Source organism: Lipotes vexillifer, unplaced genomic scaffold, assembly GCF_000442215.2.
Source record: "Lipotes vexillifer unplaced genomic scaffold, Lipotes_vexillifer_v1.1 scaffold240, whole genome shotgun sequence".
Taxonomy (NCBI): domain Eukaryota; kingdom Metazoa; phylum Chordata; class Mammalia; order Artiodactyla; family Lipotidae; genus Lipotes; species Lipotes vexillifer.
Genome location: NW_006797481.1, coordinates 6110383 through 6138077, shown reverse-complemented (window position 1 = coordinate 6138077; position 27695 = coordinate 6110383). Strand labels below are relative to the sequence as shown.

The window sequence follows — 27695 nt, the reverse complement described above, 5'->3', positions numbered from 1 at the left end:
TTTATGGCTGTGTTGGGTCTTCATTTCTGTGCATGGGCTTTCTCTAGTTGTGGCAAGTGGGGGTCACTCTTCATCGCGGTGCGCAGGCCTCTCACTATCGCGGCCTCTGTTGTTGCGGAGCACAGGCTCCAGACGCGCAGGCTCAGTAATTGTGGCTCACGGGCCCAGTTGCTCCATGGCATGTGGGATCTTCCCAGACCAGGGCTCGAACCTGTGTCGTCTGCATTGGCAGGCAGATTCTCAACCACTGCGCCACCAGGGAAGCCCCCTGTTGCTGTTCTTAATGAAGTTTAGTAGATATCCTTGAGCAAATATTTCTTTATTTGTTGTTGCTCTTGGCAACATTTTTGAGATTTAAATTGTGTTTTTTTTTTTTTATTTTTACCAATTATAGTTCTTTCCCTGGGGAGATTGTTTATGGAACTCCTTATATTGACATTCTGGAAATGAATTCCATATTCTTTAAGCATTAATTGGTATTATAATCTATAGCTTTTGAGATACTGTATATACCTTACTAACTATACTATACATACTATGTTTACATGTTGATTCTTTGTACCAGGGATTTATTTATAGAGTATTTATAAAGTATTGATTCATATTGTCATGAACCTTTATTATATATATATATATCAGTGAATTCAGGTAAAATATAATTGTGAGCATATATTTGTAGTATTTCTCTCATAATTACACTTTAATTAAAAGAACATTTAATTTAATTTGAATGTTTCTCAAAAATGCAATGTGATTTTCAATTATACACAATATGGATATATCTCAAAAATAATCTTAAGCAACAGGACCTACATACAAATTAATAAGAACTATGTGATTCCATTTTGTAAAGTACAAAGGCAGCAGTAGAAATATTTGCTGTTAGACTCAGAATAGTGGTAATTTTACTTTTTGATCTTAGTACTGGTTACTTAGTTGTGTTCATCTTGTGAAAATTCATTGAGTGTTAGACTTATGATGTGTGCACTTTCATGTATGTTATATCATATTTAAAAAGTTAGAAAGCATATTATGAGATCCATATGAGCCATGTAGTTTTAACTGAGTATTGTTCAAAGTAAATTTATTATATTTAACTTTATATTTACTTTGGTATTTAAAACTGATGATAATTTGGTCCTCTAGTTTAAAGGAGACTTGTTTCCTACTTTTATAAATGAAAACAAAATTTCAAAATATATATTATTATAAAATCATTAACAATTATGTTTAATATTGTGTTTCCTGAAAGCATTTTAAGGTACTATGAATCTCAGAATATTTTTTAAAATATTGAAATTTAGAGGCCATTTATAAGTTGTTGAAAATAATAAAGCATGTTATTTCACAATTCCAAGGAAAATTCTATATGCAAATTAGATCCTTTCTGTAATATATATAAAATCAGGGAGATCTTTTTATCCTTTGTAATACATTTTTAAATTTTATCCTGTAGGACTATTTTGAAAGAAAGTGGGTTTGCCAGATACCTTCATTCAGCTGTTCTTATCAATGGAGCTATGCTTATTTTTGGAGGAAATACCCATAATGACACTTCCTTGAGTAACGGTGCAAAATGTTTTTCTGCCGATTTCCTGGCATATGACATAGGTATGTATCTGTTAGGACTGTACAAAGTAGGAAATACCAGAAATTTTTCATGTAGAGATTCTCAAATACATTACTTGATAGCATGTGTATATGTCATTTTAGAGAGAGAAATTCAGTGACAGATTATGAATGGAATTCTCTCCAGTTTCAGCATAGTAGTCGTATAGGGCAGGAGAAGAGATGAACTGAGGTGAGTCAGTGGTGGAGGCAGGGGAATTGAGAAATCTGGGTTTGAATGTCTTTATGAAGGCTTTTATGTATTGTATACCTACATGAGCACTTTATCAGTCTATTTTGTTTGACTATTACCATATTAGTTTTGCTAATGGATAAATGGAGCACTAGCAAGTTTACATTACAAAGAGTAGGAGTGGAAGCACTTTAGATTTAGTGGGGATGAGCAAAGATGCATTTAAATTAAACTCATCAGATATACTTACTCCATAGAGGAAACTGATAGAATTAGAGAAAGGAATATAGAGATAGAAAAGCTAAATAAATAATATTTTGGGACAAAATGGAAACCCAGAACATATCTAGGAATGGAAGTAACTAAAGAAGAATCTTTACCAGGGAACCTAGAAATACAGTACATCTATACAACTGAATTTTAATTATGCTATCTATAGTCCTATCAATTTCTGAATAGTAAATGAATATATTTTTTGAATACTAAATTTAGCTACTTGGTTGACCATTGTAGTGAAAAAATTTCTTCTCTATATATCATGTTATAGATAAAACATAGCTGATATTTCAAATCTTTAGCAGTACTTAAGAGTACCTTTTATTGTATAAAGTACAATAATCAATTTTTAGCTATTAAGAAACATTTTGATAAATAAAAATAAAAGAGACCAAAGAATAGCACATTTAATAGATGTAAGAAGTATCCTTTCACTTTTGAACATCATAAAGGCACATAGTCTACTTTGGAAAATTATTTCAAGTGGCAGCATATAAAGAAAATTATGACTATTAATAAGCACTTTGATCTCTAAACTATTGTAAGCTTGTTTGGAAGGAAATTCCTAGTAATAAAGTTAGGCATGCTTTTTAAATTCTATGACTATCTGTCTGTGAGCAATCATTGAAAAGAATCCACTGTCTTCAGGATTTTTAGATCCTAAATAATTAAATATTTACCTTTTGAAATAATAATTTGAAGTTATGATTCATGATGAAAATGGGATTATCTTGGCTTTCAAAAGGCTTTTAAATCAGTGCCTGAGATCCAGAAAATCGGTAAATGAAGTAGTGAATCTAGGCTGGCTTATTATGATCTTTCATTGCCAGGTTGGCACTGTCAACATATTATTTTGCTACGGTGATGAGACAGTATGCTTATTTCTCTGGAGGTGGATGAACGTTTTGTTTTTCCTCTAGGAATAAAAATCCTAGGAAAAGTGTAGAATTTTGTTGTAATTGTTAAAAATCCATGAAGTGAGATTTTGAACTTTTGAAAAAGATTCTTCAAGGAGCTTCCACCCAATTTCTGTATTTTAATGAGGAAATTAATGTTGAGCTATTTTGTAGCTGACATATTGGGAATTTGTTTTTATTTCTTCCATATTGTTTGAGATTACCATATTTTAGGTTTTATACATCCAAAAAGTTTACCAAGGTGAAAAACATTAGAGTTGTTAGTTTTTCAGAGACAGAGAGAGAGAGAGAGAGAGAGAGAGAGAGAGAGGGCGAGCTCTCAGATTATCATTATTCTAATTGCTACTCTTTATTAAGTGTCTTCTAAGAGCTAGGTACTTTAAGAGCTTTATTTACAATATCTGTAACCTCTCTAATAACCTTGTAACAAAGTGTTAATAAACTCATTTTCAGATTATTAAGCACAAGAGTAAAAGGAATTTGCCCAAAGCCCTGCAGGTGGTAGATCAAGCTTTTTTTAACTCCTGAAGTGGTAGTCTTTCCTCTTGACTACACTGTGCTGTTTAGTCAGGTCCATTGTATGCTCTTCATTTTCGCAACAAATTACCAGACACTTTATGTTTAGTAAAGTTTCTTAATGCTGTGGAAAGATAGAAGCAAATATCAGTTTCATTTTTCAAACAAATTGTTCAAATTGGAGGAAGAATAACATAGTTTAAACAATGTTGTATTTTAACATAGGATTTTGTTTTCCCTGTGCTAACAACTAACAACAAAAACATAAAACAATACAATCAATACAGGATAAAGGTGTTTTGTTTTACCTTATTTGATTGTTTCTATGCAGTTCCCAATAAAGCCCCCCCTCCCTCAATCTGTATTTATTCTCCTGGGTTTGTAGCATCAAATGCTGAAATATTTTCCTGGGAAAATTATTTTTCTTATTTCAGAAAATGTCTTCCAAAATAATTGCTTTCCTTATGAAGTATATTTTTGTGGAAATAAAATATAACCATTGTATATGAACCAACCTGAAAATAGATCCTCTTGGGGGAAAAAAAGTTGTGTTGCTAGTTTTTCTCTTTTGTACAGTACACTGGGACTTTCATGGCATATTTAACTGGAATGCACCGGAAGATTTAGCTGATTGTGTTCTATGATGTTTAAACAATAAAAATATGTATGCTAATACTAATTTTTCATTGCTCTAAAATGTACTATTTCAACCCTACTGCCATAGTAAATTTTATGTAGCCAATATCATTAATCTCTGAGGACATAACCTTGCCTTCCCTTTTCTCATTATACTATACATGATAGATGTAGAAGGCATATAATGGTGATTTTCAAACATGGCTGTACCTTGGCATTCCCTTTGAAGGTTGAAGGGAGAAAAATCAGACCTCTAAAATCTGATCCTCTAGATTAGGCACTGGGTATTTATATTTTTAAAAAGTGACTCAAGTGCAACTGATAATAGAGCCAGGACTGGTGAATAAGACTGGATGGACTGTAACGTATACAATGATACGTTACTTAAAGTTCTAGTTTGTAAAGCTAGCTTGAAGACATTTCAAACCTGAAAATTTTATTGATATATATTTTGTTACTGCTAGTGGTATCATTATTGCACCTGATTCAAGATTAAAGTGATATTTCTGGTAAAGATAGCCTTCTAGTACATAATGAGACTCAAGATGCATTGGAAAAGCATGTCTCACTGAGTTGATCTCAGGTTATTAGACATATTTACACTTTTAAACTATTTGGCTGTGGAAAGTAGTGTCACAAAAGTTAGTTTTCTAGGGTCAGTGGGAAAAAAAGGAATCAAGTAGTCTGTGTATTTTTCACATCTCTTTAGTAAACCACCCATCTTTTTGGTGGTTTGACTGAAGATCTCAACATTTACAAATGAGAGGTTTTCCTGAATTGAAACATACCTTAAAATTGAATTGAATCTTGAGACAGTATTTCAGAATCATCAAATTAATAGCTATTACAGAATTTTCAGTAGGCCTAACATATAGTTATGATACTTTTAATTACAAATGGTAGTTATTCTTCTTCAATAAGAAAATTTACCTAAGGGTAAGAGAATGTACAAGATGAAAGATAACTCTGAGATACATTGATACAATTTGTTTTTCCTCAAAAATATAGTAGAGTCATGAAAATGTAATTTGTTGAGTTAGATTATTTCAGAATAGGATAGGGAGTCAGATTTATATCAGAAATATATCTTGCAGAAAGCAAAACACCTAAACTTCAAATCAAATCAAGTCAAAATAATATTATAATAGAATTTAAAAAACAAATTTCCTGCACATGACAGTTTTACTTATGACATTAACTTCTTGGTAGGCAATTATTTAAAAGCAAACCCAGTAGAAAAAAAGGTACTTAATTCCATATTTGCAGAGGTAATACTATTTTAATTGGTAATGTATAATAATCATTTTAAACACAGTGGAGTTGTAGTTCAGTATACCCTTAAAAATCACTTAACTAGTTTATGAAACATAGTATACATGTTTTTGTACAGCCCTGTAGAGTGATACGTGTGTGTGTGTATCTACACACACGCACACACACACACACAGAGTATAATGGATACAGTTTTGTAAGGCACATAATTTCATTAAAAAATCATATTCAAATTAAAACATCTAATTATTTAATTTTTTGGAACAATCCAGCAAAACTATAAAAATTCAAACTTGCTCGCTCTTCACGTTTATAATTATTTTTATTTTCTGGAGGTTATTTTATGTGTCCCTCTCTTTGTTTATCAGTATTTCTCTCTGTGCTCTGTTAAGTCCTTAGGGCTCTTCCTTGACAAAAGCAGCACCCTTTGCCCTGCCACTTGAAAGAACCCATTTGTTTCTTTGTCTGTAAGAAAAACTCTTAAAATCATCATACCCTTTTTTCAATGAATTTGGCTGACTGTTGACTGTTTTAAGCTTTACTGTATCCTTTGCTCAAGGTTCTCTTTTTCTTTCTATAATAAACTATTGTGTAGAAGAAATAGTAGTTTCTTCTCTTTAAAAAAGAGGGCAGTGAGTAAGGGAAAAAGTGACCTTTCATTTTGTGAAAAGGGAGAACTAACATTCGCTGAAAGCTTCCTGTAATGTTTTGCACTTTACATATGCTTTATGATGTAATTCTCATAACATCTGTGTAGCGTGTACTATTATATTCATTCATACAGGAAGAAACTGTGATTCAGCATGGTTAAACCCAAACTTGCATAGGTTGTAGGATGGTGTGTTCAGAATTTGAACCCAAGTCTAAGTTCAAAGTTCTTTAGATTCTACCACTGTACTATATATTTTGATGTTTTCCTGATTTAACAGGAAAAAAATTTGAAAGATCTTTAATTGGGAAAAAAGGCATATAATATTTGTTAATGTAGCATGACACTCAAGAAAATTAGTTTTATCAGTATATTTAATCAGTGACCTCAAGGTAGAGAATCAAGAAGAGTAACGAACAATGAATCTCTCTTAGTAGATCTATAAGCATTTTGAGAGATTGTTTTGAATACAAAAATTGCTAAATAAAGATTCTTGAAATAGAATATACACTGAAAGAAAAGTGTTTAAATGTCTCAACAAAACCTCTGGGGAAGAGGGCAGGGAAAACAGTCATGAATATAGAATCAAACATCTAAAATAAAGTATTAGCAAATAGAATCCAACAGTTTCAAAATTATAATAAACTATGACCAAGTAGGAATTATTCTAGGATTTCAAGTATGATTCATTATCGGGGAATATATAAATATAATTTATTACCTCAAGACTATTTATTGAAGCCAACAGGAAATAACACTGTATGTTAAAACATGATAAAATCATTTCATTTAAGATTGATTGTCAAATAGTGATGCCCACTTTGCCTGGCAGAGGGTAGGAAGCTAAGTAAATATTTATGGAATGAATGCCAGAGGACAAAATCCTGGGAGAAACTGTGGGTTTGAAACTGTGGGTAGCAAAAGTGTGCACCTTTTAGAATAGTAAGATAAATTTTTACCTGGGGGAGGGGGACCCAGTGAAACATCAGCATTTCAGGGGTAGGTGAAAAAAAGATTTTTGGCAACATCCAGAAATTTGGTTTTCTATTACATAAGTATCCAAATGGTTAATAAAAGTTTTTCTTTGTATTCATCTAGTTTTGAGTCTTATACCTACAACATATGTGCTCTTTTTAATGAATTTCAAATATGCTATTAAGACTGAGTTATGAACTGGTGTTTCAAATGGAATATTAAAAGAATTTTTAAAATGTGTCTTTAAAGTATTATAGATGCATATTTTCATGGAAGAATATGAGTATTTGCAGAAAAATTAGCCAATGTGTGTGCATTTTTCACCTGTACTATTTTATGCATAATTGATAAAATAAACCTGTCTCTAAATTTCAGCATATGTTTTTAATGTAATTATGTTGTCTCTCATATGTGAATAGTCCTAACAGCACAGTATTCTGATTGCTGAGATTTGTGTTTGAGAGAATAGTAACTCTAATTTCTTGATCTTATGTTTATTGAGTGTATAAGGTTTTAAAATAAATATTTAGTGCCTTGTAGTACAGATTTTTTTAAAAGTCTATATTCTAGAGAGTATATTTTACTTTGGTCTTTATTGCTGTGTGGCTTTTCTGTCGGTATGGGATGGTATTTCTGTCAGTTTTCATGATGTCAGTAACTTTGGAATTTGCTTTAGTTTGTCTAGCCTTGAACTGTTTGTGAAGTGATAATGACATGAGTGTTCTGGAAATATATTTTCTTCTTGGCAAAAAATATGATTATAGATTGCAGTCAGAGATTAATAATGTAAGAGACTTTATATTGTAAGAATGGAAAGAGACTATGTGTAAACAAATTATATTAATTTAATACTGAGCTTTAAGGCATTTGCTACCTTCTACATTTTACGGGAAAACTAACCTGTGTTTTACAGAGAATCCTGATCAAGAATTTGAAAACTCAGCAACAGAATTTATCTAGCCCAACATTCTGTTTAGTCATTATTGAAAAAGCTGCAAGGGATAAGTGGAAAGTGTATTTGCTGCAACTGCTCCTATGTTTTTCTCTTCTCATTCTGTTGAAAAATCCTGGCAGGTGGGCAAATATCAGCAGGCATGAAATGTCCCTATAGTTGCAAAAGTTGCGTACCTCAACTAGCTTTTCATAAGCTTGCAAGTTCAATTCTCTTCTTCCTAAACAATTTTGTGACTTGAAAACAATTTGCCAGCTATTTTAAGACACTGTAGAGGAATATTCACACTTACTGTATTGTATCAGTCAGTACGGGTTATGTTAGACTGAGGTAACAAACAATCCTGTCACAGTTCTCTGAAAAGCAAACTCTGAGACAGAGTTTAGTGTTCAGGGTACTTATTAGGTCCTTGGATTGAACACGTGTAAAAGGGAGGGGAAGAAGCAGGATTGGGCGAAAAGTAAAAGTCAAGCAGACTTAACATCCTCAGCCAACTTCAGGACAAATCTGGAGTTGAAATGGCCCTCAGAGTTGTCGCTCTTTAGGATAAAACAGGTCTTGGTCGGTCATTGTACGAGGGTCACTCCCAGGACCTTGGGTGCGGAAGCTTTCTGTAGCTAACTAAGGCAGTCTCTGCAGGGGCTGGCAGCTGAATGATGTCCACTGATAAGTCCTTCCCTGAAGGTGTATTTAGTCAGCACCTTTCCATGTTCATCACAATTCATTCTTTGGGCCACTCAGCCTGCTTCTTCAAATATATTTGTTAAACAGCTCCTCCAGGATTTCAGTGGGCCTTTCTCCCTGGTGGGAGCCTAGATTATTGCTCTGGCTTTTGTAGCTGGTCTCAGGGCTGCAACTGATATTCACCATGTCCCTCATCCATTATTTTTTCATGTCCCTTACCCTCAGCTAGCACTTCTTCTGGTCTCTGTGTCTTACCTGGTAGCATGACCCACTCCCTCCCCCTTAGGTATTTGAGCTCCTGGTCATCATACACCTTCTAGTCTGGGTTACTGTACTTGCCCATTTACCATCACACTTGGCAAAGGGATACCAAGAAACACTAAATGGATCATCTGTGTACCAAATATATTCCCCTGCCCTTATTTGTAACAGCAGTCCCTCCCTTTGATAGTCGGGGCCAATTACCCCTGCCAAGATCCTGCTCCTTTGCCTGCTTGCTGGTCCCTTGACACAAGGAGCCTGAAGTATCCAGGTGGCAATTGTAGCTTCCAGTTACATGGTTAATTGCTACTTCTCTGCCAGAATATTTTTCCCTTTGGGGAGTAGGACCTCGAATCCTGCAGAACCCAGAATTGCAGGATGAGGAGCACAAATTTCCCAGTTGTGTAACTGAATATGAGGCCACAAGAAGTGGCTTTCACTCCTGTGTTTTTGGACCTATATATTCTTCCTATTGGGGCCACAGCACTATTTAAAGGTCTTTAGTTCGGGTGTATCCCACATCCTGGTGCTTCATTTGTGCCTGTCAAAATCTCGGTCAGGTTATGTGGTTTGGGATCCAGTGGATTTCATGGTCATAGGCCCATTTCTGTACCTCCTTTTCTGTGAAGTGTGTCTCCTGATTACATGGGATCCCATGCTGGTTGATCAAACATTTCATAATTTCTAAGATAGTTGTGCTGGTTAAGACCCTGTGGGCAGAAAAAGCAAATGCATCCTCAAAATATGTATTCTTGTCATAATGAAGTGTTGGCCCATCCAGAGTGGAAGGGGCCCAATGTAGTCAACTTGCCACCAAATGTCCAGTTAGTGTTCTTGGGGAATGGCCTTCTCAGGGGATCAGGATTGATATCTTGCTGTCGGGTTGGACATTTAGTGGAAGAGTAAGTCCATCAGCTTTTTTCAGAAGGAGCCCATGTTATTGCATTCCTGGATGGCCTCCATCTCTGCCATATGGCTACTTAGTTCACGTGCTCATTTCGTTGGCACCGAGGTGTCCTACGATAGAGACTGACATTAGCTGTCTCAGTCAATTGTTTACTGGTTGTTTAACGTCTCTTCTACGTTGGATGCTCTCTAATGGCCTTTAACTTGTATCACAAAGATCTTCACATTTCATGCTCATTCAAATATATTCATCCACATGTCTCTACTCTAGGACCTCCTTGTCTCTGATCTTCAATATTTCTGCTTCTAGGCTCCTGATCAGCCAGCTAGGTCATTAACTACTGCTCCTGGGCCATTTCTCTTTCCACACAATGTACGTGAGGCACACTTCTCAACGCCCTGCCCAATTGGGAGGCTTTTACCTTTTTTGCTGTTCTTCCAGGCCACCCCTGAGTGAAGCTGTCTTGTAAGTGATAACCATTTTTGAATTGTGGCCACGTACGAAGCTTACATATTTTCATTTTCCTCTTCTTGTTATCTGGGCATAAAGGATTCCTCATACGGCCATAGCTGTAAGATGCGGGATGGGTGTGGGGGCAGCAGTGGTAGATGACACTAGGTCTGAGCTACCAGCTCATGCAGATTGCTTGTGCACTGTGCTCTTGCTCATGCTTCATCTTGGGTGCAGCTTCCATTTCATGTTCTCCTGATTATTGATGACAGAGACAGCTCATGATAGAAAACTCTGAACACATGGTCACCTAATAACCCATGTCCAGCACTCCATCTCTGCCAAGGCTCAGTAGTGTGGTGGGAATAAAGGTATAAAATTTTCAACTGCAGATGGCGTGGCCTTTGACATGTGTTGGGTCTGCATTGGGATTCTTTCACAGGGGCTTTCTATATATTCCACATGCTTCTTTTTCTAACAGTGACTCCTCCAATAACTATAGTGTCTACTGGGTCATGTGGCCCTAGTTGCAGGGCTGTTTGCAGAGTGTCCTGGACCTATAGCAGAGCTATTTTCTGCCCTGGAATGTACTCAGAGCCGGCAGCCTTTGATATTTTCCAGTATATGGGCTTGAACAGTATTCCCAGGAATGGAATATACAGCTTTCAGAACCCCAAAAGACCTTTCAGATGTTCGCTTTCTTGCTTGCAATGGGAGTTGAAAGATGTAATAGTTGGTGTTTCAGTTCAGATGAGCTGTCTCAGAATGCTCTTGACCTCTAGACCCCTAAATAGCTTACTACATGGAAGGTCTCTGAATCTTTGTAGGTTTTATCTTCCACCCTTTGAAGCATATATGTCTTAACAAGGCCTCCACTGCATTAACTGTTCTTGTTCACCTGGCACTATTAGAATGATGCCATTAATGTAGTGGAAAAATGAAATGTTCTGCAAGATGTCCAATTGGGCCAAATGTGTTCTGACAAAAGTTAACATAATCCCAAAATTATGTTAACATAATTGTGACAAAATTGTGAATGTATACTATTCTATTGTATACTATTCTAATGTATACTATTCTATTCCATATGAATGCATACTGCTTTTGGTCCTCTTTTCTGGTAGGGTTAGCAAAGCACACATTTGCCAAATCAGTGACCATGTTAATCTGCTCTAACAAAGATACACATCTTGCATGCTGCCTGCAGTTTGGGCTACTAACTTGTATCACAATGGTGAGCTATTGTCATCTTCCAGGCCTTGTTTAGTTTACAGGGGCCAGATTGGTAATTTAAACAATTTGAGGGGGTCCATTATCCAGCATTCTTTACATTCTTCAGAATAATACTAATTTATGCCATTCACTCCCTCTGAAATGCAACATTATTTTAAAACTTATTATATTATCCAGGGGGTAACAGTTCCAGAGGCTTCAGCTTGATCTTTTCCACTGTAACAGACAAGGACCCAACGTTGGGGTGGTTCCATTTGCCAAGAATGTCTATTCCAATTATTAATCTAGGGACTTAGGACATGACCACTGCATAGGTCTGCAGACCCACTGGCTCATTTTGAGAAGAACCTTGGCCAGGATGCCATTAATTTCATCATTCCCATATTATCCCTGCTATAAAGAGAGGCCATGATGTGTCAGTGTCAACTCAGACCTTGTGTCCAGCAGTACTTGCAATGTTTGTGGTTGCTTTTTTCTCTAGGCTAGGGTTACCCAATGAAATGACCGTTGGTACCTTTGAGGGAGAACTAGGGACACTATTACCATGTATACTTGCTGTGGTATTACAGGGTCCTTCCTCCTGGGCCCCAGACTTTTAAATGTATCAGCTCTGGATTTAAAAAGTGGCTCAAATCCAGAAAATGAGCAATGAATTATGACTTTTTATTGCAGCATCTGCCATCAGCTTTCTGATCGTTTATCCTTGATTTCTTCTGATGGCATAAGTTAGGTAGTACCCTTGCTGGCTGCCCATCTGTTTTGCTTCTAGGGATGCTGTGTTCTATTAAACATCTCTGTAATTCTCAATAGGTCAGTCCTCTTGACTGGCACTTCGATCTTGCTGCTTATTACAGTAATGGCTCTCTACTTGGATTGGATTCTGATGGTTAAGTGTCACCAGCTGGCCTCTATTTTCCTGTTGTCTCCATCACTGAGCGCAGTTCTGTTACAGTTTTTTATACCATCAGCTTTGGTCTGTGAAGGAAAGCCACTGCTTTCTCAGTGATGCCAGTATCCCTCTCACCATCACATTCTTCATGGCTTTAGTAAATGACATACGTTCTGGCCCTGATGTAGGTAGAATGACCTGGTGGGTTTTCTGATGTTATACAGTATATCATGATAGAAAACTCTGAGCACATGGTCACGTAATAATACCTGTGAAGCACTCCATCTCTGCCAGGGCTCAATAACATGACAAGACTAGAGGTATAAAAATTTCCACTGCATATGGCATGGCCTTTGGCAGGTGTGTAGGGTCTACATTGGGATTATTTCACAGGGGCTTTCTATATATTCCACATGCTGCTTTTTCCAACAGTGACAGCACCACTTTCCTAGATGTTTAACCCCTGCTTTTAGTGTTTGCTATGACAATTCTGGCATTTAGACTGTATTTTTCCATGTTTCTAGGAGTCATCTTTTTTTCTCCCAGCTTTATTGAGGTGTAATTGATAAAATTGTAAGATATTTAAAGTGTACATTCTGATGATTTGATATAAATATACATTGTGAAAGGATCCCCCCACATCTAGTTAATTAGCGCATCCATCATCACCTCACATATTTATCTTTTTTCTTTTTGGTGAAGACACTTACGTTCTATTCAGCAAATTACAGTTGTACAATATTGGGTTAGCAACTGTTGTCATCAAGTATACATTAGATCCTCAGACCTTATTCATCTTATAGCTGAACGTTTGTACCCTTTCCTCAACCTCTCCCTATTTCCCCCATACCTGGAAACCACTTTTCTACTCTGTGTTTCTATGAGTTTGACTTTTTTTTTTAAGATTTCACATGTAAGTGATACCATTTATTATTTGTCTTTTTCTGTCTGGCTTATTTCTTTTAGCATAATACCCTCAAGCTCCATACATGTTGTCACAAACAGCAGGATTTCTTTCTTTCAAATGACTGAATAATATTCCATTGTATATATATACCACATCTTTATCCATTCATTTATTGCCGGACACTTAGGTTGTTTCTGTATCTTGGCTATTGTGAATAATGCTGCAGTGAACATGGGAGTGCAGATATCTCTTTGATATCCTGTTTACATTTCCTTTGGGTACATACCCAGAAGTGGGATTGGTGGATCATATGGCAATTCGATTTTTAGTTTTTTGAGGAACTTCCATATTGTTTTCCATAGTCACTTTACCAATTTACATTCCCACTGACAGTGCACCCGGGTTCCCTTTTCTCCACATCTTCGCTAACACTTGCTATCTCTGGCCTTTTTGGTGATATCCATTCTATGAGGTGTAAGGTGATGTCTCACTGTGGTTTTGATTTGCATTTCCCTGATGATTAGGGGTGCTGAGTACCTTTTCATGTACGTGTTGCCCATTTGTGTGTCTTCTTTGGAAAAATATCTCTTCAATTCCTCTGCCTGTTTTATAATCATGTTGTTTGGGTATTTTTGCTATTGAGTTGTGTGATTTCTTTATATATTTTGGATATTAACCCCATATCAGATATATGATTTACAAATATTTTCTCCCATTCAGTAGTAGGTTACTTTTTCATTTCGTTGATGGTTTCCTTTGCTGTGTATAGGAGTCATCTTAACAGTGAGTTCATACCATCTCCCAGGGTTCTTATAAGGGGATAAATCCTAAATCGTGCATCTTGGAGAGTGCTTTTAAATAAATAAATAATTTTTTCCTAATCCAGTGTAAGGTTCTGATGCTTTTGATCAAACTCCCTTCAGAATCCAGAACCATGTGTATTCCCCCCAACTTCTGCCAGTATGTGCTATCTAGGTCTTACAGATCCTTTGAGGTGTAGTCCCTTTCTTTTCTTAGCAGTCCCAGAATGTAACAGGCTGAGTTATGCTGAGCCAAGTTATAGACACAATGGCCAATAGGGAAGGTGTGAGCAGATTCTGAACTAGGGTACAGGTGTTACTGGAGGGAAGCTGCTGCACTGGGTTCAGAGCAAGGGTAGAGTACTGTCTCTCAGTAGAGTAGGGTAGACCACTTCTGCAGTCTCAGAAGATTCAGGAACATTTGGGAATGCAAAATTGGGGGAGATTTTCAGGGCATCAACTCCGATGTTCCCATCCCACACGTCAGGGTCTTATTCTTAACACCAATAAAAGGTTACTTTTCACCCATGATACATGTCTAGTGTTGGTGGCGAGGGCAGGTTTGCTTACTGTTATCACTTAGGGACCAAGGCTAAATTGCATTTTCTTTCATTGGTAATTAAATGGTTCCATCCAGAAATACAGTTATCACTTTAGCTTGCATTTCCTTGACTAAAACAAGTCATATTGTCACATCCAACTTCTAAGGAGTGTGGGAGTATCATTTTGCCTAGGCCTTAAGGACGACAACTGGAATATTTGTTGAGCAGCACCAAAGTCTACCACAAATATTGTGTGTAATTATTTTTGAACGTTTAGTATAATTGAAGGTTATGTCCTGGAGATAGTAATAAAGCCTTCACCTCCTACGACCACATATATTAAAAGGCAAAGAACTTCTTGAAGTAGAATTGGGTTGTATTATTATTTGTCTGAGTTAATTGCTCTTATGTATAATTTTTTTTTATTACTGTACTGTAATGCTTTTCTTCTGCAGGGACTTGTGCACTTTAAAAAAAACCTGTATTATTCTGTTTTTATTTTCAAGAAGTTAATGTTTATATCAAAAAGGATATTTTGATGGTGTGGTGAGGCAGTATAACGTAAAGAAGTTAAGGAGATCTGGTTTTGATTTGACTTTACTATTTAATGACTTTAAGGAAGTTACCTAACTTCTAAAGACTCTTCCTTATTTAAAACATGGTGACAAAAATATTTACTCCTCAGAGTTGTTCTGAGAGTTAAATATTATATAGCACTGATAAGCAATTAGCATGTTATTTTTATTAGGTAAAGGTCATGGCCGCCACTTTAGGAATCTTTACCCATTTAAAAAGACAATAAAAGGTTTGATGAATTCTTCAGTTAATTTTATATAATATTATAATAGTAATTAAAAATGTTTTTTAACTATTAGAAGTAACTATGTGCTTTTCAATTTCGGGCTTCCATAGCCCATAGATAGGGAGGAGGAGGCTTTTCTGTGATGAGCCTTGTGGGATTATTTGCTTTTAAACTTTGCACATATATATCTTTAGTTAAAAACAAGTGGAATAAAAACAAACCACAGTAGTACAGAAGTCAAATGAGACACAAATTAGTGGGTCAGGGATAAATGCTCAAAAAATGGTTCTGGGCAATTGGTATATGGAAATATACTGTGAAATATCTGGGAAATATTGTATATGGGGAAAATTAAGTTAGATCCATGCAACAAATACAAAAATAACTTCCAACTGGATTGAAGATCAGAATGGTAAGAGCCAAACTGTACATCCTTTGAAGAAAGTTAGAGATTATCTTTACAATCTTGAGTTAAGAATAAAAAGCACAAATCACAAGGAAAACAATACATTTTTAAAAATAGATCTTTATTGGAGTATAATTGCTTCACAATACTATGTTAGTTTCTGTTGCACAGCACAGCTAATCAGCCATGTGCATATACATGTCCCCATATCCTGTCCCTCTTGAGCCTCCCTCCCACCCTCCCTATCCCACCCCTCTAGGTCACCACAAAGCACCGAGCCGATCTCCCTGTGCTATGCTGCTTCTTCCCAACAGCCAACTATTTTACATTCGGTAGTGTATATATGTAGATGCTGCTCTCACTTTGTCCCAGCTTTGCCCTTCCACCCCATGTCCTCAAGTCCATTTTCTATGTCTACCTCTTTATTCCTGCCCTGCAACTAGGTTCATCAGTACCATTGTTTTTTCCTTTTAGATTCTGTATATATGCGTTAGCATATGGTATTTGCTTTTCTCTTTCTGACTTTCTTCACTCTGTGTGACAGACTCTAGGTCCATCCACCTCACTACAAATAACTCAATTTCATTTCTTTTTATGGCTGAGTAATATTCCATTGTATATATGTGCCACATCTTCTTTATCCATTCATCTGTCAGGCATTTAGGTTGGTTCCACGTCCAGGCTATTGTAAATAGTGCTGCAATGAACACTGTGGTAATGTCTCTTTTTGAATTATGGTGGAAAACAATAAATTTGACCAAGTTAATGTACAGGCTTTTTGATGAAGATATAGTTCTCCAAAGAAGATATACAAATATCCCAATAAGGACATAAAAAGACGCCCAACATCACTAATCATTAGGGAATTGCAAATCACAACCACAGTGAGATACCACTCACACCCATTAGGATGGCTATTATCAAGAAATAGAAAACAACAAATGTTGACCAGGATGTGGAGAAATTGGAACCCTTGTGCACTGCTAGGGGGAATGTAAAATGGTGTGGCCACTATAGGACAGAGTATAGAGGTTCCTCAAAAAGTTAAACATAATTACCATATGATCCAGCAATTCTACTTCTGGGTATATACACAAGAGAATTGAAATCAGGGGCAGGAACAGATATCTGTACACCCATGTTCCTAGCAGCATTATTCACAGTAGCCAAAATCTGGAAACAACCTACATATCCATATATGCATGAATGGATAAAGAAGATGTTGTTCATACATACAATGGAAATTATTCAGGGTTTAAAAAGGAAATTCTGACACATGCTACAGCACAGATGAACTTTGAATACATGCTTAGGGAAATAAGCCAGTCACAAAAGGACAAAACTATATGAATTCATTCATTTAAGGTGCTTAGAATAGTCAAATTTATAGACAAAAAAGTAGAGTAGTGGTTACCATGGGCTGGGGAGAGAAGGGAATGGGTGGTTATTATTTAATGGGTACAGAGTTTTAGTTTTGCAAGATGAAGAAAACCCTGGAGATGGATGGTGATGATGGTACACAACAATGCGAATATACTTAATGTCACTGAACTGTTCACTTAAAAATGGTTAAAAAACCAAAAAAAACCTCAATAGGTTGAACAAAATAAGCAAGGTGGAGAAGAATCCATAGTTTGATACCATTTATATTGTTTTATAACATACAAAAATACTCTATATAGATCATAAATATGGGAACATTGATAAACCAATATAGGATAATGGTTGTGTCCAAAGACAGAAGACGTAAAGCAGTTGAATTTGAGAGGGAGTACACAGGGAGCCTCAATCATATTTGTAATATTTCCTTTTTTAGAAAATCTACAGTAAACGTGGTAAAATATTGGGTTTGACAGATCTGGGTAGTGGTATATAGGTGTTTATAATACCATTCTTTAGACTATTCTGTGTGCTTAAAAAATTTTCTTTTTCCCTAAAGAGAGTGTAGCGTTACAAGAAATCTTCAAAAGGCCTAAGTTTTAGTAAATGCTGGCCTTTATTCTCTCAGCTCTTTTTCCTGACTCACTTCTTAGATGGGTTTTCTGAGCACTTTCCCTGGTTCTCATTTTGGAAATCTGCTTTTCTTCCCTCCTTCTGCTGATTTGTTTTGGATGCTGGACCGAATTGCTTATTCTTTAGTACTAGATAGGCTCAGATTGTTGGGTCACTTTCTTTTCTGGATTCCAGATGTCCCAAAGATGACCTTGAAGATGATTCTTCTTTGGAGATTTTTATAATAAACTGGTTTCTGGAAGTCCTAATTTCTGGAAGTCCTACTCTTTGATCTGACTCTTTTCTGTTTCATTTCTTTGACGCACATTCAGGTTTCTAATTCTGTTGCTGGAATGCTGTATTCAACACACAATTTATGAATCAGTGGTCATGTGGTGTGTGTGTGTGTGTGTGTGTGTGTGTGTGTGTGTGTGTGTGTGTGTGTTGGGTTTTGGTGGAATGATTAAAATCTGTCTGCCCTAACTCATTATCTATCTCTAACATTTTCATCTCTTTCTTTGTCAAAGTCTGTGCGTTTTACAGGTCACCCCTTCTCTCCAAATGGGAATTATCTTTCAGAATCCATTCAATATAGTTTTATAACATCAGGCATTCATAAACATAATTTATAGAAAAACAAAGGTAATCTAATGGGCCTTAAGGACATTGTTTAACTTCTCCTAGGTCTCATTTTTCATTTCTGGCATATGGTGACACCCGCTCAATCAACCTCACTGAATTCTTATACAGACTATTTTAAGTTATATAGATGAAAGCACTTTGGAAGTTTTATATTACTGCATGCATATAAATGTACACTTAAGAAATGTACATTTCTTAAGTGAACTCTAACGCATAAAATTGGTAGACTATGAATACTATGTGTAGGCCTTTATAATAGTAGTTCTCAAAATGTGATCTTCAGAGCCTTGGCTCCTGGGAATGTTAATAGGTGTTATGTGAAAAGTGCTTCTATGGATAAAACATTGGGAAAACACTGGCTTTAGTAAAGTTAGGCTTCTATGCTTTTGTACTCTCTCTTTTCAGAGTATTTAATAGGTTCATGTATTTTGTGAACTGTAGAGAGAGATTATATCAACTAAGGAATACCCCTTTTGGGGCAGATTTGTGAACCTCAGAATACACTGAGAGAGTGGGAGATATAATTCAAGATATATTTTATTGCTCTCAGTCTTCCAGTTTAATGTTCTAAACTATGGTTTTCGTTTTTGTGATTCCTTTGATCTTTACTAGTAATAATATTGAATTAAAGCCAAATTTATTATTTCATTTCTAGTGTAATAGGCATGATTGCTTATATAAGAAAACAAGTAATTCATTACAACTAATTGTATTTGAGATTATTTTCTTGTTTTGAAAAGGCTTCTAAGTTACCAAAAAATGAAATAAATTTGTTTTAAACCTTGTTACATCTATGTGCTTGTATTAAATACCAAGGCCTGCTTTTAGATATGCCATGTCTAAGAGGATAAAATCTAAAACACTGTCCTGAGAATGTTTCTAGTCACTGAATACTGAATTATTTGACATCTCAAAATCTCTATTAATATATGTGTCAATTCTGAGGCTATATTTAAATGATAAACAGTTTTCTTTAATCATTTTTCTTTCCATAGTCTTTATGTAGCTCATGAATTATTTAGTTCTTTTTTCATTTTTTTCTATTTTTTGCAACTAAAGCTCTTCTCCTTTACATAAAATGAAAAACTATTCCTTTGAAATATCGAATCATTAAACTGATTTAAATATTTTATTTTGATGATTCCATTTTTAGGCATTCTTTCATTGAGTATTATATATTCCATTTAATTTTGCATGTAAAATTTGATTTAGTGATTTAACTTTCTGATGGGTTTGCCCAATATTGACATTCATGAATTTTACTATATGATTCTTGGTTTATTTAATAAAATATGTCGTTGAAATTATCCTCCAATGTAAAGTTCATCTAATTTTTTTCCTTTGATTTCCTTTATTCTCATACATGTAAAATTATTTGTGAGAATTTTAGGCAGAAGTTATTTTTATTCAAGGAATAATGCTAGTTGAGTAATGATACTAAATTGTAGGTCATGGAAAATTAATGAAAGGCTTCCTAATTTTAAGTATTGTATCTTTATTTGGCCAATGATTATTTTATAGTATTTGTCTTAAATAGTTCTTTTTTTTCACTTTTTGTTTTGCTGTTTTCATTTTCCTAGCTTGTGATGAATGGAAAATATTACCGAAACCAAACCTTCATAGAGATGTCAACAGATTTGGACACTCTGCAGTTGTCATTAATGGGTAAAAGAAGCACATTTATCAGTCATACTACCCACATATTTTGTTATTCTTTAAAAAAATTATTGTTTGTACTTAATGGATAGGATTTTATATATCCCTGTAATACCGCGGAATGAATTTTGCTTCATTTCTTTTTTGTTTAAATTTATTTAAGGGGCAGGGGAGTATCAAAGGAAAGGTGCTGAGATAGAACTTCAGATACTCTTTAAAAAAGTCATCCTGCCTTCTTTCCTTTTTCCAGAGATCAGATCATGAATGACTTCCTTAAAAAAGATCAGTCTGAAGTGATAGAAAGGCTAGCCACATATTTCTTCTGAGGAGAGCAAGGGAAGTGAGAAGAATTAGATTCTCATTTTGGTTCTGTCATAACTGAATGTGTGACTTTTGACAAATCTCTTAACCTCTCTGGCCTTTAAGACTGTTCTATACACTGGGAATTTGGACTGGATGATCATTAAGTTACCTTCATCCTTTAAGTTATTATGATTTTGCTATTTCTATAGCAAAAGTTCGTTAATGTGGACTTGTGACAGTAAACAATATGCTAGATCATTCATTAGCTTAAAATTTGTAATTCATGATGACATTTTTCATAAGTTCATTTTATTACTACCTTATTCTAATTATGTAAACATTCTCCAATATAATACTAAAAGTAGTCAGAACTTAATCACAATGAAGCTGTGTAACTGATACCAGTTAGCTTTTGAAACTGAAGTAAATGAAATTCAGAGTGTAAACCTAAAACCTCTAGGCTTCTCTGTTGAAAACTGCATTTGGTTGATTTTTATTTTACTTTTTGTAAATAATAAAAGATATTCTTGAAGCATTTTCTGATCTTTTCCATTTATTGTGTCAATAATATTTTTAGAAACAAAAATTAGGCTGTTTTTAGGGCATGTCAAATTTTTTGGCATTGGTAGTATTAATTAATTCAGTAATCATCTGGGCTTTTCAAATTGAAACTTTGAAAATATTTTTGATAATTTTACTCTTGGTCTTTTTATTTTACAAGAGGATAGTAAAACACTATGTGAAGAACTCTATATCTAATTTCTAAATTCTTTGTATTCAAAAATTATAATTCTATATAGCAATTCTAAAGTGTATCTTATTGTCTAAAGTGTATCTTATTATAGTATATACAGCTACTATATATTTCTAAAAAATTGTTTCCTAACTAGATAAGATAATGTAAAATGTGTATTTAAATTTATTTTTAAAACTAACGCATTAGACAGACTTTTCTTAATATTGTTCCTTTAAGATTCTTATTTTATCTCTAATAGGTCCATGTATATATTTGGAGGATTTTCTAGTGTACTCCTTAATGATATACTTGTATACAAGCCTCCAAATTGCAAGGCTTTCAGAGATGAAGAACTTTGTAAAAATGCTGGTCCAGGGATAAAATGTATTTGGAATAAAAATCACTGTGAATCTTGGGAGTCTGGGAATACTAATAATATTCTTAGAGCAAAGTGCCCTCTGAAAACAGGTAAAAAAATGTTTTCTTTCTTATATTTGGAACAAAGCTTCTTTATTTGGCTAGAAATGGCAGTGCATTCTGCTTGTAAGAATTACCTTAGTAGCTTTCAGAAATTAAAAACTCATAATTCTCTAATTAGGAATTCTAATGTTTGAATTTAGCAGTGATTAGTAATTTAATATCTTTATTAGCTATTTTTAGTTTTCTTTTTCGAATTCTGTATGTAATATTTATATATCAATTTGTATATGTAACATGGCCATATATATGAATTATTTTCATATGTAAGTAAAAAATGCTTTCAAATACATCCTTTCTAAGATATACTGTGTGCTTCGAAGAAAAAAAATGAAGTAATTTGTTCTGCATTGGGTAGTTTTTTTCTTTCTGAATTATTGCCAAGGCAGACCATAAAGTTAAAAATTTTCTAGAATTTTGATGAGTTTTGTTATAATTTAATATTTCTTATAAAATATTGAATAAATGAATCAAACATGAATAATTACTAGTAAATATTTGTTTATGAGGAATGATTTGGATAAAAATTGTTAAATTTTCTTTAAATGAGTGGGGCTCTTATACATTTTTGGTGCTACAATTAACAAATCAAGTTTTGCTAATCTATAATAAGTCATGTCTCTAAATATCTTTATGAAGAATAATAAGCAATGAGTATTTGTTATAATGTTTTCTTTTAGATATATAGTAATACATTTTGTTTAGTAAAATACCTCTAAATCTTTTTCTCCCTCCATAATGTGTAAATTAAAATTAATTAATTAATTTATTTTAATGTGTAAATTTTAAATGGCTGTAGGATCCTGGTAGACTGAATAAAGATGAGTCTAGGAGGTATCTAAATCCCTTTAAATCTAATTAAATTACAAAATTGAGTTCGCATTGAAGAATGAATTTTGATATTGATGGTTATATTTATGGTTTAAAAATGTCTTAGTGATTCTTAACAGATGTTAAAAATATGTGAATTAAGACGTATGACATTTTCTTTTTCATCCTGATGTTCTCTCATTTGTATCACAGCTACTTCTGATGACAGATGTTACAGATATGCAGATTGTGCCAGCTGTACTGCCAATACAAATGGGTGCCAGTGGTGCGATGACAAGAAATGCATTTCATCAAACAGTAACTGCAGTGTGGTTAGTATTTATGGGTAAATGATGTTGTAGCTAACATGCTACTTCATAATCATTAGCTTACCATTTAGTACCACTGTACAAAATAGCACTTTCCTTATCAAGATATTTAGAATAGGGAAGGGGGAAGGGCAAAATAGGGGTATGAGATTAAGAGATACAAACTACTATGTATAAAATTGATAAGCAACAAGGATATATTTGTCCAGCATAGGGAGTTATAGCCATTGTTTTGTAATAATGTTAAATGGAGTATATAATCTTTAAAAATGTTGAATCACTATTTTGCACACCTGAAACTAATTCAATATGGTAATCCAACTATAGTTCAAAAAAAAAAGACATTTAGAAAATATGTAGGAAATCACCTACTTCTTGGTATGTTGTAAATTCAGCCTGTAGTTTCTTGCTCATATTTGTCAGTCTAGATTCCATTTTGAATCTGGAAACTTTTACTTCTTTTCATAAATAAGGTTGGGAAAATCCTTTCAAAAATTATTTTTAAGAAAAGACTGTAGCTATAAACACTGTCTTCTGTGCTGATGAAAATAGGATTATATAAGGATTATATTATATAAGTAAGTCATTTCTGTGAGATTCTTGTCAGGCATGCATTAATAGTGGTGTGGTTTAGGTTTTGTTTATACACTTTGTGTGCAAGTTTAATCTGAAGTATTGACAGTGGTAGTTTTCCTTTTATCTGTCTTTAGATCTTTGGTTCTCTGAGGCAGTATTGTCCCCCGGAGGGACATTTGGCAATGCGTATTTTTTGGGTTGTCACAACTGTGGGGCTGCTACTGGCATCTACTATGGAGAAAGCCAGGGATGCTGCTAAACATCCTACAATGAATGAACAGCCCTCCCACAAAAAATAATTATCTGGCTCAAAATTTCACTAGTGATGAGGTTGAGAACCCTATTATAGATAAGAGTATTGAAAAAATTATAAAATTAGTATTGATGATAGATTAAAATGGATTAAGAGCAGCAAAAATTAACCTTTTAAGTGGGTAGCATCAAAATGTCCCATATGTTTTAGAGGATGTCAACAAGTTGAAGGAAAAAAATTTTAAAGTATTAACAATTATGTTTAGTAGGGTTAAAGATTCTCTTATTGGAGTATAGCTTAAATAACTAAATAGTGTGCATACAGATTTTCAACTAAATACATATTATTTTTTCTTTTTCTGAATTTTTATTAATCAAGAAAACTATCTACTTGTTTTTCAAGATACCAGGCAGAGGTAAAAGGTAAAGAAAAGGGAATTTGAAAACTAAGTAAAAAGTTTTTACTTTATCATCTAAAATTTTTCTTTAGTAACCAGTCATACTTCAAAATACTTAGTTGTATGATTCTATTCTAAAATAATATTTAAAACTTAAAATGAAGGAAAATATTGAATTATTGACTAATCAGATTGAACCCTTTTGTTTTCATACATATTGTGTTGGTGTATACTTTTCAGTGATATGAATTGCTGTAATGATAATAGATACCTCAATTTTATTTGAGTTTTAATGTTAATATGACATGAGTCACTTTAAAAATTTGAATTACTTTTTTATACTTGCATAATATTCATCTAATGGGAGTTACATTAGTGAATAATGCGGAAGTAGGAGCTAAGTAAAATAAAATATAGGAATAAGGGACTAAAATGGAGAATGTTATTAGATAAAAATTGCAAGCAGATTTTACTTAAAAATTTGTTCGGTAACTGAGTTAATTTGTGTTTAGACATTTACACTATATGAAAATACACATATCTCAAAAATTGTATTATGCAAATTGTTATCAAGTGTTCATTTTTAAAAGTGGCCTTTTGCTTTAGAGTTAGTTTTGATAATGATGTGTTAACGAGGAAAGTACTGGGTGAGATAGTATAAGTGAGCAGATGGTACTCACTTGTAATTTAGACTTTGATGTAACGTGTCTTTTGGGAGGTTTTATCAGAATGTCTGATGATTAAGCTAAACCAAATGCTAATGGATACAGAAAGGTCTATGAGATTTTAGTGTAAATGATGTCCACTGAGATTCTATTTCATTATTTAGTCATAGTTACTGCAAGTTGCATATTTTGTGCTCTAATAGCTCCAATAACCTTACTTCTTACAGATTTTCATTTTAAATTTAAATATAGTAGGATGAAGATGAGTAGAGTAATGGTTATGCTTCATAGTCTGTTTACTAATGTGCATCTGGTTCATTAGGCCAAAAGATGCCAGCCATGTTTCAAAGTAACAGTCAGCTTTCTTCCATCATTGAATAAATTGGCCCTGTGTGTGACTAAAATATAATTTCATCCTTTGTACTGTTTCAGTATCAATAAATGATTATACTGTTCTTTTTTTTTTAAAATAAACTTATTTTTGGCTGCAGTGGGTCTTCGTTGCTGTGCACGGGCTTTCTCTAGTTGCAGCTAGCAGTGGCTACTCTTTGTTGCACTGCGTGTGCTTCTCATTGCAGTGGCTTCTCTTGTTGCAGAGCACGGGCTCTGGGTGCACGGGCTTCAGTAGTTGTGGCATGCAGGCTTATTAGTTGTGGCTCACGGGCTAAGAGTGCAGGCTCGGTAGTTGTGGTGCACGGGCTTAGTTGCTCCATGGCATGTGGGATCTTCCTGGCCCAGGGCTTGAACCTGTGTCCCCTGCATTGGCAGGCAGATTCTTAACCACTATGCCACCAGGGAAGTCCCAATTATACTGTTCTTAATGAAGAGCAGTTGAGTTATTTGGATGGTGACTCTGATGTTACCATTGTTATTCTAAAGATTGGCATTAAGCTGTTATTCTTTCTCTTATTCTAACATGTTGTTTAGCCATTCTCTTGTCTTTTTTATAGGTTATTTTATTTATCAGATGATTCAAGTAAATTTATTTTTAGTTGACAGATGTTTGGAACTATAATAATTGTATAGAATAATACTAAGATTTATATACTATATGAGAACAAAAAGCTATGAATCAGAAAAACAACATTAAGAAAATTTATATGTTCTTAATGAAAATGTGATGGTTGAGTAAGAGTTGCAGTGTAATTTGGGTTTTAAAAAAAATATTTCTTCTGCGATTTTTTTAGGATGAATAAGATAAACATTCGTATCTATGTACTTTTTTTCTTTTTCTTTTTTGTTTTTTTGCGGTACGTGGGCCTCTCACTGTTGTGGCCTCTCCCGTTGCGGAGCACAGGCTCTGGATGCGCAGCCTCAGTGGCCATGGCTCAGGGGCCCAGCCGCTCCGTGGCATGTGGGATCTTCCTGGACTGGGGCATGAACCCGTGTCCCCTGCATTGGCAGGCGGACTCTCAACCACTGCACCACCAGGGAAGCCCCTATCTATGTACTTTTAATCTGTGACCTTATGGTATATGCAGTTTGCTCTAAAGAAATTAACATCTTTGAAATGGAGGTGACCGCAATGTATTTTATGTTGGAAAGTATAGTAGTTTATAAATAAATATTTGATGGGTGACATTTTAAAGTATATATCTAAGAGGATAAAAATTGCGTCAGCCATTTTTATATATGGGCGAGTTATAAGCAAATTTTAAATGTTAAGTTTTTTGGTTGAAAAGAACTATTTAACACCCTTACATGAGAAAGCCTGAGGTAAATATGTCTGCCTACTGAAATAAAAGGGGCCTCAGGGTGCAGCATGTGTTTTTTTCCTTTTTGTTTTTTTTCTCAAAAAAGAGTAACAGGAAGAGTTGAGCCCAAAATTTTAGAATTTGATTTTCATTATCGTAGATGTTAAAAATATTATGTGAAATATTGAAACTTGGTATATGCAGGGAACTCACACCAACGTTTCTATGTTGCCTTTTTTTTTTCTTTTTTAACCTTTAACCTCTTAGAGCTGGAATTAGTTGAAATGTGATAGTTGTATAATAGGACTGATCAAAATGTAACTTTTGCAGGTTCTTTTCAACCTCCATTATGGAAATGTGACAGATACATACAGGAGAAACATCAATTAACCCAAACCATTATTTAATGTCTGTGGAAGTAAAATTAGTTTGAGTTATTGAGAAAATAATATATCTTTTTAGATTTTATTGGATTTTGATAAAACATCTCTAAGTTTTTCTACTCATCATTTCTACTTCATTCCCAAGGGTCTGTGTGATAGTTTTATTATGACTAGAATTCTTTCATGTGATCATTGAGAGAAATGACTTTGTGCATTGGCTTTATTTATTGAATTGGAAACCTGTTATCAGATTCAATAGAATAGGTTTTCATTACACGGTTTCTGTTTCAAATTGTGTAGTTTGCACGTTTTTCCAGTAAGCACACATTTTAATTCGAAGAACTTTGTTTAAATAAAGAAATCAGTAAGAGAAATTCTGATTCAGTACAACTGGATTTGGTGTTAGAAATCTGTATTGTAAAGCTCACCAGGTGACTTATATGTACACTGAAGTTTAAGAGTCATTGCTGTACAAAGGTGAAAAATAACATGCTTTATCTTTTAATTTTCTAGTCTGTGAAAAACTATACCAAATGTCATGTGAGAAATGAGCAGATTTGTAACAAACTTACCAGCTGTAAAAGCTGTTCACTAAACTTGAATTGCCAGTGGGATCAGAGACAACAAGAGTGCCAGGCTTTACCAGGTAAAGATTTCAATTTGGTAAATGTGTTTTATAGTCCACAGATGAATGCCATTATAGTAAAGAACGTTTAGTAAGAACATTCCATTTTCTAAAGTTAAATCAGTAGCAAATAAACAATAATATTGGAGTAATGATAGCAGTGTTTCTACAAGAAAAGTTTGTATGTTCATTTCTAATTCTTTTAAGATGTTCAAGGTTTCTTGTATTTATTATGCTATTGACTTGATCAGAATACTGTTCAATTAAAAAATTATGTCTTAA

At 34.3% G+C, this 27695-nt stretch overlaps 1 protein-coding gene across 1 annotated transcript in view; it reads left to right on the top strand.

Annotated features, from left to right (window-relative positions):
• ATRNL1 (attractin like 1) overlaps positions 1–27695 on the top strand; it is a 713182-nt gene that overhangs the window by 111766 nt on the left and 573721 nt on the right. Inside the window, exons 10-14 of the mRNA XM_007469606.1 lie at positions 1457–1611; positions 20090–20174; positions 21464–21672; positions 22705–22823; positions 27302–27434. Coding sequence (XP_007469668.1) covers positions 1457–1611; positions 20090–20174; positions 21464–21672; positions 22705–22823; positions 27302–27434 — 701 coding nt within the window. The remainder of the gene's footprint in view (positions 1–1456; positions 1612–20089; positions 20175–21463; positions 21673–22704; positions 22824–27301; positions 27435–27695) is intronic.